Source organism: Asterias amurensis, chromosome 10 (assembly GCF_032118995.1).
Source record: "Asterias amurensis chromosome 10, ASM3211899v1".
Taxonomy (NCBI): domain Eukaryota; kingdom Metazoa; phylum Echinodermata; class Asteroidea; order Forcipulatida; family Asteriidae; genus Asterias; species Asterias amurensis.
In genome coordinates this window covers 17,674,088-17,687,605 of record NC_092657.1, presented here as the reverse complement: position 1 = coordinate 17,687,605, position 13,518 = coordinate 17,674,088, and the positions used below count along the sequence as shown (strand labels likewise).

At 38.8% G+C, this 13,518-nt stretch overlaps 1 protein-coding gene across 3 annotated transcripts in view; it reads left to right on the top strand.

The window, feature by feature from the left end:
- The window catches only part of LOC139943498 (recombining binding protein suppressor of hairless-like), a 68,307-nt gene that overhangs the window by 27,469 nt on the left and 27,320 nt on the right, over nucleotides 1-13,518 (top strand). For 2 of the 3 annotated variants that reach the window (XM_071940309.1, XM_071940310.1), the window contains exon 2: nucleotides 7,780-9,047. In XM_071940309.1, the coding sequence (XP_071796410.1) occupies nucleotides 8,696-9,047 (352 nt within the window). In that variant the 5' untranslated portion in view covers nucleotides 7,780-8,695. Of the gene's footprint in view, nucleotides 1-7,779; nucleotides 9,048-11,542; nucleotides 13,160-13,518 lie in introns of those variants that run through there. The other variant, XM_071940312.1, reaches the window with a different exon arrangement.

Sequence of the window (13,518 nt, the reverse complement as noted above, 5' to 3'; positions counted from 1 at the left end):
AACATAAAACCCATCAAAGGAAAGAATACCAAGGGTTGATAAAAATATGTGTAATTTTCCGAAATACATGTCGTAAAACATGTTTTTGTAATTGAAGGAATCAAACCAAAACGTAAATCTGATGTTGGAAGCTTTGCTTTGTGTGGATGTAAGAATAAGAAACGTTTAAATTTGTTGTCATGGTTCCTGACCATTAAAAGTAAAAGTTAAACTTTTTTTCGTTAGAGCGGGTGATAGGCCTACTCTTTTAAATACCATTAAAAAAAAACTTGGTTAACACTAGATCAAGAAAGGGGGGAGGGGGGATCAGATCCTGGGTTATGAAACGTCATTTGTAATAACTTTCTTGCAAAAAATAGTTAGTGGCCTGACGTTTTGACCCTAGCAGAGTCTTTCTCAAAGGCTAAATGACAACACAGCAAGCAGTATTCTTGTTAGCACCTTAAAGACAGTGGACACTATTGGTAATTTTCAAAGACCAGTCTTCTCACTTGGTGTACCTCATTATATACATAAACTAACAAACCTGTGAAAATTTGAGCTCTAAATCAGTCGTCGAAGTTGCGAGATAATAATTGAAAGAAAAAACACCATTGTCACACGGAGTTGTGTGCTTTCAGATGCTTGATTTCGAGACCTCAAGTTCTAAATCTGAGGTGTCGAAATCAAGTTCATGGAAAATTACGTCTTTCTTGAAAACACTTCAGAGGGAGCCGTTTCTCACAATCTTTTATAATACCAACCTCACCCTATTACTCGCTACCAAAAGTAAGGTTTTATGCTAATCATTATTTTGAGTAATTACCATTAGTGTCCACTGCCTTTAAGCACCATTTGAGTGGATTTTTTCCCCGCTTTTTGTTTGTTTTTATTATTCATTATTTTGATAATCTGATCTTGCATTGGGTAAATTCAAATGCAAAAAGCAGGATTAGACCTTGTTCAAGATCCTAATTTTGCTTGTAGAATGTTCTTGAACCCTGGTGGATCAGGAGCCGATTTCACAAAGCAATACAATTCATCACAAGACGAATTGTCAGTATTACCATACTGATTTGTATTGTGACATCATCACACTTTACTTAGCAACTACTACTTTGAAGATATTTGCATTTGATCACGCCTGCGTTTTTTATGGCACGAACCTGTTTTTGTTTTTTTTAAATAAAACTGAAAACATTCTTTCAGATGAAAGAGATCAGGCGCACGTCGAAGAAAGGATTGATTACAGGTGCTCATTAAATGTGCTAGAATCTAGCACATTTTAATGAACAAATTCCAAGGGTTTTGAGAACGACTTCGGTGTGCAGGGGTTTTACATCAACGTACTGCAATACTTACTGTGTTGTAGATAAAAATCTTTCTAAAAATGATTATGTTTTGATTGTAGATTTCATTTTGCTGTCTAGCGATAAACAAACACTCAAGTAAAACCACAATGGTTTTTTACATTGTTACTTTAATGCTGCGGACATACAATCTAAAGTTTGTTAAGTTTGCAATCTACGAGGCCTTATTTATTCAAGAGCACTGCATACCACTGTAATGTCAAACTTCACTTTGTGTTTGGAGTACATTGTACAATGTATTTTTTTTTTAAGTTCGACTGTCTTTCACCCCGGTTTGGTATTTCTTGTGGCAACAAAGGCAGTCAACCAGTGTCAACTTCAGTCCTATTGTGTCTATTGTGCCCCTGTGGTTTAGAATAGCAATTGGTATGAAGACCTTGTAATGTGTGTTAGGTTCCTCGTTAGGTCAAAGGTCATGGTCGTGTCAGATTGTATGGTATGAACATGGTATGAAAGTGTACAGTCAAGTGTGTGTTGAGGAGATTTTGAAGCATGATTTAGTATTGTGTAGGCCTGGGTGAAATTGACTACTTGACTAGTCGCGTCTCAAATAGTAGTGCCTAAAAAAGTCACACCTCAAATACTTGCGACTTCCACACTAGTTGCGACTATTTTTTTAACTCTCAAGATGCATTGCTGCATGTTTGCCACAGGTGCAGTATAGTGACATTCACACTGAAATGATTAAAATAATTGTGTCACTGATATCTAACTGTGTTTCGTAAGTAAGTTATGTTGTCGTCAATAGTCTTGAGCGACACAACTAAATCACCAAAAAGGGGGTCACGACTATTTTTGTAGAACTTTGTCACAACTAATTTTGTAGTAGTCGCGACAGATTAATTAACCGAGTATTTCTCCATCTGAAGTAACAAAGTTTTGAGAAAGAGTTTATTTCTCAATCAAATATACTTTAAAGACTTCAGGCCTGAAGCCTTTTATTAGGCATCCTTTACTATTCTCCTGCAACTTTGATGACCAGTTTTCTTCAGTTGTTGTTTTATGTAATATGTTGGGATACACCAAGTGAAAATACTGGTCTTTGACAATTACCGAAGGTGTCCAATGCCTTTAGATATGTCAGGCTGACTAAAGCGTACAGCATTTAATCAAAGCAAAACAGCTTTGTGTTTATTCACAAACACATAGTCCAGTATACATGTAATTATTGATAATTGTTTTTTATTATATTTATTTATTTATTATCTATTTTTTTTATTCGATGAGTAGGTTTATTTAATTGATTGTCGTGTATGTATTTTGCGCGAGCGGTCGTTAAGCGCAAATAAAATAAATACAATAGCTTAAACGGAAACCGACCTGAACAAATAAACCTTCAAGTTTACATATTGTGTTGTTGTTGCGTTTTCAGTCATTCGTGCTAATAATATCTCACAATGTGTAGTTGTTGTTGCTTTGATAGTAGACCAAACAACCCATTGTTTTTTGTGTTCTGCTCACCAGACGTTGTGCATGAACAATTTCAGGCCTGGAATTTCACGAAGGCCACGGAGACTATGGCCTTGGTTGCCTTGGTCTTGGCCTTGGTGCCCCTTTAAAAATTCCCATAGACTTTAAGAATTTTCAATGGAAGTGCCCTTTTCAAAATTAAAATGGCCTTGCCCTCTAAAAGATGAAATTCCAGGCCTGCAATTTGTTTAAAGAGCCACCGTAAAAATCATCTGCTCTATCAATCAAGTATTAAAAGAAAATTCTCCTATTCATGTTTTTTTTTACATATATAGACCTTTTTACAAATACCATTGCGCAAGCGCAAACTGTCGAATGAGGTGCATGCTGGTCTAGCTAGTACTCAAATTTGATAGCTAGCTAGACCAGCATGCACCTCATTCCAAGTCTTTTGTGCGCGTACTGAGTATTTGCGATAAGGTCTATACATTGTAGCATCCCGTTTTTTTGTAAAGGAGCAGCACCCCCTACCATCTCACCTCAGTCTCTCTGTATCTTTCCATACATGGGTACAGGCTGCATGGGCACGCTGCAGGATGCGTTCCCAGTTTGATTTTCATGGCACATGTACGCACACACAAACGCACCCATACATTCCTTTTTTTGCATTCCTGTGGAGACATCTTTTGTTCTTTCCATTGTCCCTGTGCTGAAGATATTCCCATAGACTTTGTACACAAAATTCTTTGTGGGGCACCCATGAAGCCATGAAGCGCGCTGCAGGATGCGTTCCCAGTTTGATTTCTATGGCACATGTACGCACACACAAACACATCCATACATTCCCTTTTTTGCATTCCTGTTCTTTCCATTGTCCCTGTACTGTAGATCTTCCCATAGACTTTGTACACAAAATTCCTTGTGGGGCACCCATGAAGCCATGAAGCGCGCTGCAGGATGCGTTCCCAGTTTGATTTCTATGGCACATGTACGCACACACAAACACATCCATACATTCCCTTTTTTGCATTCCTGTTGTTCGTTCCATTGTCCCTGTACTGTAGATATTCCCATAGACTTTGTACACAAAATTCTTTGTGGGGCACCCATGAAGCCATGAAGCGCGCTGCAGGATGCGTTCCCAGTTTGATTTCTATGGCACATGTACGCACACACAAACGCATCCATACATTCCCTTTTTTGCATTCCTGTTGTTCTTTCCATTGTCCCTGTACTGTAGATCTTCCCATAGACTTTGTACACAAAATTCCTTGTGGGGCACCCGTCTTTAGAATTTCCCTATGGACGCACACGCTCACAGGCGCCATGTAGGGTAGGTTTTTGAATAATTATAATAATAATAATAATAATATGAACACTTAAAGTGCGCCGGTATCCACCACAAGTGATGCTCATGGCGCAAGGAAGAAACACAAAATTAATGAAAAGCAGCTGTGAAAAAGTGGGTTTTGAGGGCCTCTTTGAACTTATGAATAGAGGACATGTTACGGATATTAAGAGGCAGATTATTCCAAAGTAAAGGACCAGCATGAGAAAAAGCCCTGTCACCCCAATTGTTTTGGGTGTGGGGAACAACCAGTAATGACGAAGTGGATGATCTACGTAAGACATCTGGAAGGATTGTAACGGGTAATTAATTGACAATTATACTGAGGAGCAGAACCATGAAAAGAATGAAAAACAAGAAGAAGTAATTTGTATTGAATGCGATATTGAACAGGGAGCCAGAATGGTGACGTCATGGTCAATATGGTCTGTTCGAGAGATACGAACGCAGTTGTTTTGCATTATGTATTTGTACAATGCACATTATATCAAAAGAGTACATTAATCAAAGTACACCGGCACTATGTATGATGCCTGGAGGTTTTTGTCAACAGGTTTTTATTCTTTAAGGGTGTCGGAGGATTCGAGCCTCCTTCATTTATTGATCTTTTGTTCCAGGTTAAAAAGTCATTAAATTGCATTATTTAATAGTGAATAGTGATAATTGCTTTTCTAACTCCCCAAAAAAATATACCAGCTGGTCGTCCCCGCCCGCATCCTGGGCCGCATCCTTTATTAAACTATTTTTTACTATTTTTTTAATCCATCCTATCAATAGGACTGGCCTAGGAGCTTTTCCCGAATCTAACGTGATGCTCTCGAACATGTGTAACTGTCTTTTTAAAAATTTGTGAATGCCTACCAGCAAGTCTTTTTATAAAATAATTATGTGGTGGGTTCAAACTGAAGAATTGGTGGCCTGTTTGAGTTGAAATAATAAGTGGCCATCTTGGAAAAAAAAATAAGAAGAAATAAAAAGGCCCTCATCCTCCTCTTTTGGGAAATATCAGGACAATCAACTCAACTGGTATTTCTTTTATTTGGCCTAATTTGAATACTCATAATTGTAGATGTTTTCCTGTCTGACTTCCCCATACTTGCAGCATGTATAAAAAAAGTATGTACAATTTTTTTTAAACAATGTCTTATAATTTTGGTTGTAAGAAAAATTGGTTTGCTTATAAATAAAAACTCTATAATCAGTAATCATAAACACCTGTAATCTTTGTTCATCTATTTAACGCCCATTCATTCCAAATTCTTTTTACTTGTTTTATGATTTTTTCTTTGTAGAGCCCGCCTTTTTATGAAAAAAAAGATACATTTTCACGATATCAGACAAAAAGAAAGGAAGTTTGCAAAAACAGCCCAGCCGATTTTGTTTATAAATTTGTCTGGTGGGCATTTAAAAAGAAGAAGAAAAAAAAAAAAAAACCTCCTCCTGCATTGGACACTATTGGTAATTACTTAAAATAACTAAGCATAAAACCTTACTTGGTAATGAGTAATGGGGAGAGGTTGATAGTACAAAACATCGTGAGAAAAAGCTCCCTCTGAAGTGGAGTAATTTTCCGCGAAATTGATTTTTAAGACCACAGATTTAGCATTTGAGGTCTCGAAATCAAGCATCTGAAAGCACACAACTTCGTGTGACAAGGTGTTTTTTCTTTCAATATTAACTCGCAACTTCGACGGTCGATTGAGCTCAAATGTTCACAGGTTTTTTATGCATTATATAGGTTGAGATACAACATGTATCAATTGGTGTATGTACACCAATGGACAATTACCAACAGTGTCACAGGTCTTTAATCCTCAATAGCCAAGATTAGTCAAATTGAAAGAAATAAAAACTAAAAGGGCCCTTGTCCCCCTCTTTTTGGAAAAACCCCGAACCGTCAACTGGTATTTCTTTTTTACTTGGCCTTTGTAATTGGCTAAACCTTCCTCCATGGCTAAACCCTCTTAAGAAATGCCTGGAAAAGCCAAGATCTAAACTCCCACTTCAAGAAAGTGACAATGTTAACAATGGATGAACACATACTCTGTCAATAATAAACATGTTAAGTTGTTGACAATAACAAAGAGGGTTTACTGTTAACTGTTACTTGTTGTAGCTAATCCCCATACCACAGCTTTAAAAGTGTTTGAAGACAAGATCCATTTAGGCCAAGTAGAAAAGTCGACTTGATTGTTCGGGTTATTTCGAGAAGAGGAGGATGATGGCCTTTTTTTTTTGTCAAAGGTTGCCGCCAAGCATTTCAATTAAAATTGGCCACCAATTGTTCAGTTTAGGGTCACCACTTACTTTATGTAGTAACAAGTTCTTGAAAATGAGAAATACACAGAAAATTTCTCTTTTTAAATAAAAGAATGTAAAAAAAGAAAGAAAGAAAAAAAAAAGGCCTCCAAAAAGGATGATGGAGGGGACCATCAACTGGTATTTGTTTTTATTTGGCCTTAAATCACTAATCCTCTTTTGGATTAGGAGAATTACTTGACAAAGTTGTTTACATCCAAATAGGTGCTTAGAAATAGATCTTCCTGGGAGAATTTTTGTGGACCTTGAGTTAACCCAAAAAAGTTTAGGCTTTCAAGGACAATCTTCATGCAGGACTCAAAGTTAATGCCATTTAAAAAAAAAAATACCAGCTGATCGTTCCCGCCCGCATCCTTTTTGTGGGCCGCCGCATCCTTTTTTTTTTACTTTTTTTTTTTTAATTGGTGGCCTGTTTGATTTGAAATACTTAGCAGCCATCTAGGAAAAAAAAATATATATATTAAAAAATAAAAAGTCCCTCATCCTCCTCGTTTTGCAAAAATCTGGATGATCAACTGGCATTTTATTTTTATTTTTGCCTAAAGCCTGGTTCATACTTCATGCGAATGCGGATGCGAAGCGAATTTGACGCGAATTTGACGTCACAACCTTTTCGCAGCGATATTTGCAAGTGAGTGGGGCGGAGTTCAACTGCTGCAAATTGTTCGTTGCGAATTTGTGACGTCAACATTCGCTTCGCATTCGCAGGAAGTATGAACTGGGCTTAACAATTGACCAGCAGGCTTTGTGCTTAGGATTGTTGTCAAGTAGCCCACCGGGCTAGTTAACTGTGAATTTGACTTGCCCCTAGGAGGTTTTGGGAGCCAAACTTTCAAACATCTAGGCTATTGAAAAAAAACACACCTCAATTTATGAAATAATTATTTTTGTTTAAAATACTTAGTAACGTTTTCAAGGAAGAAATATGACCGTTATAAACAAGTGCAGGCCTGTATGCAACGTTTTTGAAAGGGTAAGGGAACAAGGAATTTTCTCTTTGGTAGAGGGCACCCTATGAGGAAACTGTAAATTTAAACAGGGGCATTTCAAGGGCAGCAAGGGGGGCATGGAGGCGATCACTGCCGTTGCCTCTGTGAAGTATCAGGTCTGTAAGTGGGTTGCACAAGTGTGATTCGTGGCTTAACGGCAGAACCCAAACAAAATTTACAAAAACAGGGCTACAATGTAGCCCTGTTTTTGTACTTAGATACCTCGGTTTGTAGAGCACAGACACATTAATCTGGATATCGTTGGAACTTCATATCATGCTTTAGTCAATTTGTCTATGTCGACCCCAAATGGTGAAAAAACAACGCCAACTTATAATTGTCTTCCATTTTTTCTTTATTGCAGGGCTATGAAGTTCTGAGGATATACCCAGGTCATCTAAAGTGAAGAACCTTTGGATTTTGAAAACTGCAGGAAGTGGAAAAACATTCCAAGGATCCATCGCCGCTTTCTGGATTTTTATCGACTGAAATCACGGCAAAGTGCGGAATACTTATGTAGCCTGGAACTCTTGTTTTCTAAAACGCCAACCAAATAAGAAGTTGCAGAGGGTTTTTCTGAATCATATTTGTACTATAGTTCCATAAAAGATCTTTAAAAAAAAACATTTTTTTGACACCTTTACTCAAATTCAATTCAGGAAAACATATATATATATTTTTTTTTAAGTTGGGAAATCGCTGCAGTTCTTCACTTAAAATGGAATAGTGTGCACAGTGTTTCTGTGTCAGACAAATACTTCCCACATAATCGCATCTGAAATTCCTCATTTTTTGGTTGACCTATTCTTCTTTTGTTGGCGATATTCCTCTTGCAGCATCAAGCTGTAACAAGTTAAATCATGTACGAAATTTGAAAGTACGCTAGTTTCTATACTGAGCTTACAAAACTTTGGAGATAACGTTCGTTTTCAATGACTGCATGTACTTGATGCAAAGCACACTTCATCGGTACGACATCGTCTTCTGGAAGAAGACCAACTTTTCCTGGAATAAAGTTTGAGAGAACCATCAGGTGATTTTGAATGAGCACCATCAAGAGACTTGCACAGGAGTACATTCGCCGAATCTTTCATTGAGATTTGTATCAAGTTCTTTCTGAGACCGTTTCTGTGGCAGACACTATTTCAAGTTCTTATGAGGAATTAAAATCACACGACAGGATTTATCTCAGTGGAGGAACTTAAGGATACACTCAGGCGCTTGTATGGTTCCCAGACTTCTCAGCATAGGATAATGTGTTTAGCATCTCCATATTTGTGATGACCCAGTACATGCTGCAGCGTTTCCTTGCGCAGGACAATGACACGATCCACAACGCGTACGATGCGTCGCTGTCGTTCCAACAGGCCACCAGCCTGCAGATCAGTAACGGGGAGTTGGCGGCCGTGCCGGGCCAACCGGGAGTCGCCACCCTAAACAGCCATGACCGGAGAATGTCGGCGTCCCTCAAGAGGTCACATGACCTCATGGCAGGGGGAAGCGGAGTCGGCATGGCAACAAGTGCTTCCGTGAAGACGCCAGCGATGCCAGGGACAGGATATTCCAATGTTGTTACCACGGTGACGATGCAAGAAGAGACGAGAGACCAAAAGATCAAGATACAAAATTCTTGTAAGTTTCCCCCCAAAATATGAGTTAGAATTTCATAAGAATTTCAAAAAACTAATTAGTTGCAATATAGTAGGCCTATTATTTCAGTAGGCCTGTATGCTTCATTTTTTTGAAGGGCAAGGGCACCAAGGCATTTTGTCCTTGGTGTAGGGCACTCTATTGAGGAAATTGTTAATTTCTACTAAACATTTCAAGGGCACCAAGGCAATGACGAGGGGGCATTAAGGAAATCGTTTGTTGTCTCCTGAAAGTATCAGGCCTGTAGCCAATTTCATGAAATTTTACGCAACTGCGTAAGTCCACTTGCGAAACGTTTTGCCGTAAGTTGCGCCACAGACGTTGCGCAAGTGGACTTACGCAGTTGCGTAAAGTTTTGTGAAATCGGCTGCGGGTCATACGTACATATTTGTAGCTGTTGACAAATTTACGCAAAATTGAGCAGGGTTTGTACCGTGACCTCTGGTTTAATATCCAGTGCTCCACTAATTTGGCTATTTTGTCGATACCTTTGCTCGGTTTTTCGATACACTAGTTCAGGCCTTTTAAGTCTACATTTTTAGTATTCGAAACCAGTCATGAATGTACATGTACTGTCCCCAAAAGCTCCTTGGAATCTGTAATATAACTCTAGGGGTTATCAGAAGGTGAAAATCCAATCATTTTAATGTATAGTCCTACCCCCTAAGATCTGGATCCCAGTTTCCGACTTTTTTTAGCAACCATCCATGTTTTTAAAGACACTGGACACTATTGGTAACTGTCAGACTAGTCTTCAAAGTTGGTGAACCTCAACATGCATAAAATAACAAACCTGTGAAAACTTGAGCTCAATCCCTCGGTGGTCGAAGTTGCGAGATATTAACGAAAGAAAAATACACCCTTGTCGCACCATGGTCACACAAAGTTGTGTGCTTTCAGATGCTTGATTTCGAGACCTCAAATTCTAAATCTGAGGTCTCAAAATCAAATTCATGGAAAATTACTTCTTTATCGAAAACTGCGTCACTTCAGAGGGAGCTGTTTCTCACAATGTGTTATTCTATCAACCTCTCCCCATTACTGTAATCAAGAAAGGTTTTATGATAATAATTATTTTGAGTAATTACCAATCGTGTCCACTGCCTTTAAAGGGTTTTGATGCCTTTTGTATCAAGTTTTTGGCCAAGACATCGTGAATACCTGCACAATATAAGTTTCAGCTTCAGAAGTCGTGACGTTTTTAAAAAAATACGTGACAATCACAGAGCAAGTGTTTCAGGAGAGTTGCGTGAAATTCCAATGTACTACGCTGAGATGAAAATTATTTCTGTGAAACTAATTTACTCGTCAATTGTCAAAAACGCCTCAGCAAGTCATACTTTAAGAGTTTAAACTTTCTACTAACATTGCCTGGAAACCATGTGTAAGTTTATTTTAAATATGCGGACGTTTGTGTTTTGTGTTGTACAAAAAGTACCCGATGAACCCTATAAAGGATTTGGGTACCTTTCAAAATGTCCATTAGATTTACATTAAACTTACAGGGTTTGAAGATAATGATAGTGGAAAGCTTCCCTTCAAATATTACTTACTGAGGTGCTGTAGTTTTTGAGAAGCGAGTAAAAAAAATGAAAATACGCTTGTAAATGATTAAAATAATTTTCGTCTCATGAGACAAAAATTATTTTCATGACATTGTTTTACTCATTTCCGCAAAACTACAGCACCTCAGCACGTAATATTTTCAGGGAAGCTTTCTACTATCATTATCTTAAAACTGTGTAAGTTTAGTGTAAATCTGTGGACATTGTGTTTTTTGTCCTACAAAAGTTACATAGACGCTTTAAAATAAGGGTTGTGAGCTGACCCCTCTGGCTATGCCATTGAAGGTGGATTCCCCACCTCCCTACACTTACTGAGTTGTACAATAGACTGGCATAATTAATGTTGAGGGTCACATAATTGGTGTTAACTGGATGCACTTGCCACTACTAATTATGTGGAGGCAACTCATTATTACCAGAGAAAGGACTAGAACAAGTTGAATCATGCTTCCTTAATTCTGAAATAAACTGAACATGCAATAACCCAGTGCAGAGTCTTTTGTTCCCCTCCCAATCAATGGGCAGTCCCAGCATGATCCTATTCATGGTGCAGGGCCCCCACTGGGAACCATTGTATCTGTACACCACAGGACAGTGGCCCTGGAACAGGCTTAACCAGGGAGAGCGTGGGAGAATTTGTCAGTGTGGCCAGCTGTCTGCGAGTAATGAATAAACAATGTGTACTGAAGGAGATATGGGTAGCGTTAGCATGGTGCCATGAGCACTGCTGAAGGCTTTGTATGGAAACCGTACAATACTGAATTGAGATTCTGGCTTGTTTTGGGGTTTTAAGTCTGGGGACAATCCGATGTAGGGTTGGTGTTGTGGGATGGCTGGTTCAGCCCCTAATCTTTCTACCACCACACTCAGTACCGTGTTGGGAACTCCGTGAACAAAACCCGCTGGTGTATTGTCGGGATCACTGTATTGTTGTCTGCCTGTGTTTAGGCTACTGTACATGTAGTACATGTGGACCTGGATGAGTGTTTGGGCTAGTTAGAATCAGCCAACTGTAACCAGTGAGACTCCACAGTAGTGCAACGTGTTTCTTCGTTTGGTGATATTTTAGACAATCACATCTCTGCGTGTGTGGAAACAACTATTAGACTGAACTTCATCTCATATACATTGTACTTGGTTCAAGCTGTGTAGACGCTTGCAGTGTTCTGTGTTTGGACGTTTAGATACCAGCTAGAATTGAGCCAACTGAAACCGGTAAACCTCCACGCTGCAACATCTTTCTTCAGTTACGGATATTTTAGGCAATCACATCTTTGTGAGTGTGTGTGTGTGAAAAAATACTGAACTACGCTCTCTATTCAGTAAACCTCCATGCTGCAACATCTTTCTTCAGTGACTGATATTTTAGGCAATTGCATCTCTCTGCCAGTGTGTGGTTTCTTTGCATGATTTTGTGGTTAGCTACTGTATCATCAGCCAACTGGAACCAGTAATACTCCACAGTCGTGCAACGTCTTTCTTCAGTTACTGATATTTTAGACAACCACATCTCAGTGTTTGTGTGGGGGAAAAAATCTTATAACGGCTGAACTTCACTCTCCAACCAGTAAACCTCAATGCTACAACGTCTTTAGTCAGTTACTGATATTTTAGAGAAAACGTATTTCTCTGTGTGTGGACAAAATTTCTAAAGAACTGAACTGAATTGCTCCCTCAATTTCTGCATCTGATGCTCAGTACACTCTGTGCAGACGCTTTGCAGTGTTTTCTGTGTTTGGACAAATCGCCACCAGCTGTAAAACCGTCTTCACTTTTTTTTCGTGCAGCTGTTAGAATTGTAAAATTCATTCTGCAAGCAAGTCACGTGTCCGTTACTGCAGAGGATTTTCTCTTACGTGGAGCACCAGCTTTCATCACTGGGTGATCTGTCGAGTGCGCCAAATAACAATTCAACCTTGGAGTTTAATTTTGAAGTCTGGAGTTTTAACGTTGTTTTGCACCGGTGTTGCTCTGAAAGTTAGTGCAACAATTACGTGGAATTTCAGTTAGGTCAGCGCTTATCATTTTGTTTGACTTGAAATCCTCCTCCTAGCAGATTGTTTTCTAGCGCTTTTGTGAAAGTTGACTTTAGGAAGGCTTTGGACAACTACTTTTAGGGGTACGTCTTACAAGTCTAGCTTCAAACACTGAGTGTGGCTGGTTTTTCTGTTGGATTTTTATGAGAGTCTAAGAAACCATTTTGGAAATCTGTGAAGTTATCAACGGGAACTCAAAAGTGTCCGGTGCATTGTTGTCTTTGAGATCTAGACAACCCAGTACGATCTCCTGATTTCTAAGTACTTTCGTGCATATTTATCGCACATCTGTCCTGACAATTTGTTGCAAAACTACGAGTGACTCTCCTCCTCACTTGCTATTTGAAGCTGCTTCATTGATGTTTGCTACGCTTTTGTTGTGAGCGGAATCGTAACGGAACCGAAATGAAGGGCGCCTACATTCAACCTGAGGCCATGGCCTATCAGAACATCTTCAACTTTGATGAATTTGGTCTCGGATATAGTCATGAAGGTAGAGTAAATTAGTGGGACAAATTTGTCCTTTTAATCCCCCCCCCTCCAGGCCATTACCTCCCCCTGAGGGAAATATTATATTCAGTCTGAAAACATTTTTTAAACTTAAAGGCAGTGGACACTATTGGTAATTACTCAAAATAATTATTATCATAAAACCTTACTTGTTGATGAGTAATGCGGAGAGGTCGATAGTATAAAACATTGTGAGAAATGGCTCCCTCTGAAGTGAGGTAGTTTTCAAGAAAGAGGTAATTTTACCTCAGGTTTAGAATTGGGGACTCAGAAATCAAGCATTCTGAAAGCACACAACTTTGTGTGACAAGGGTGTGTTTTCTTTCATTATTATCTCGCAAC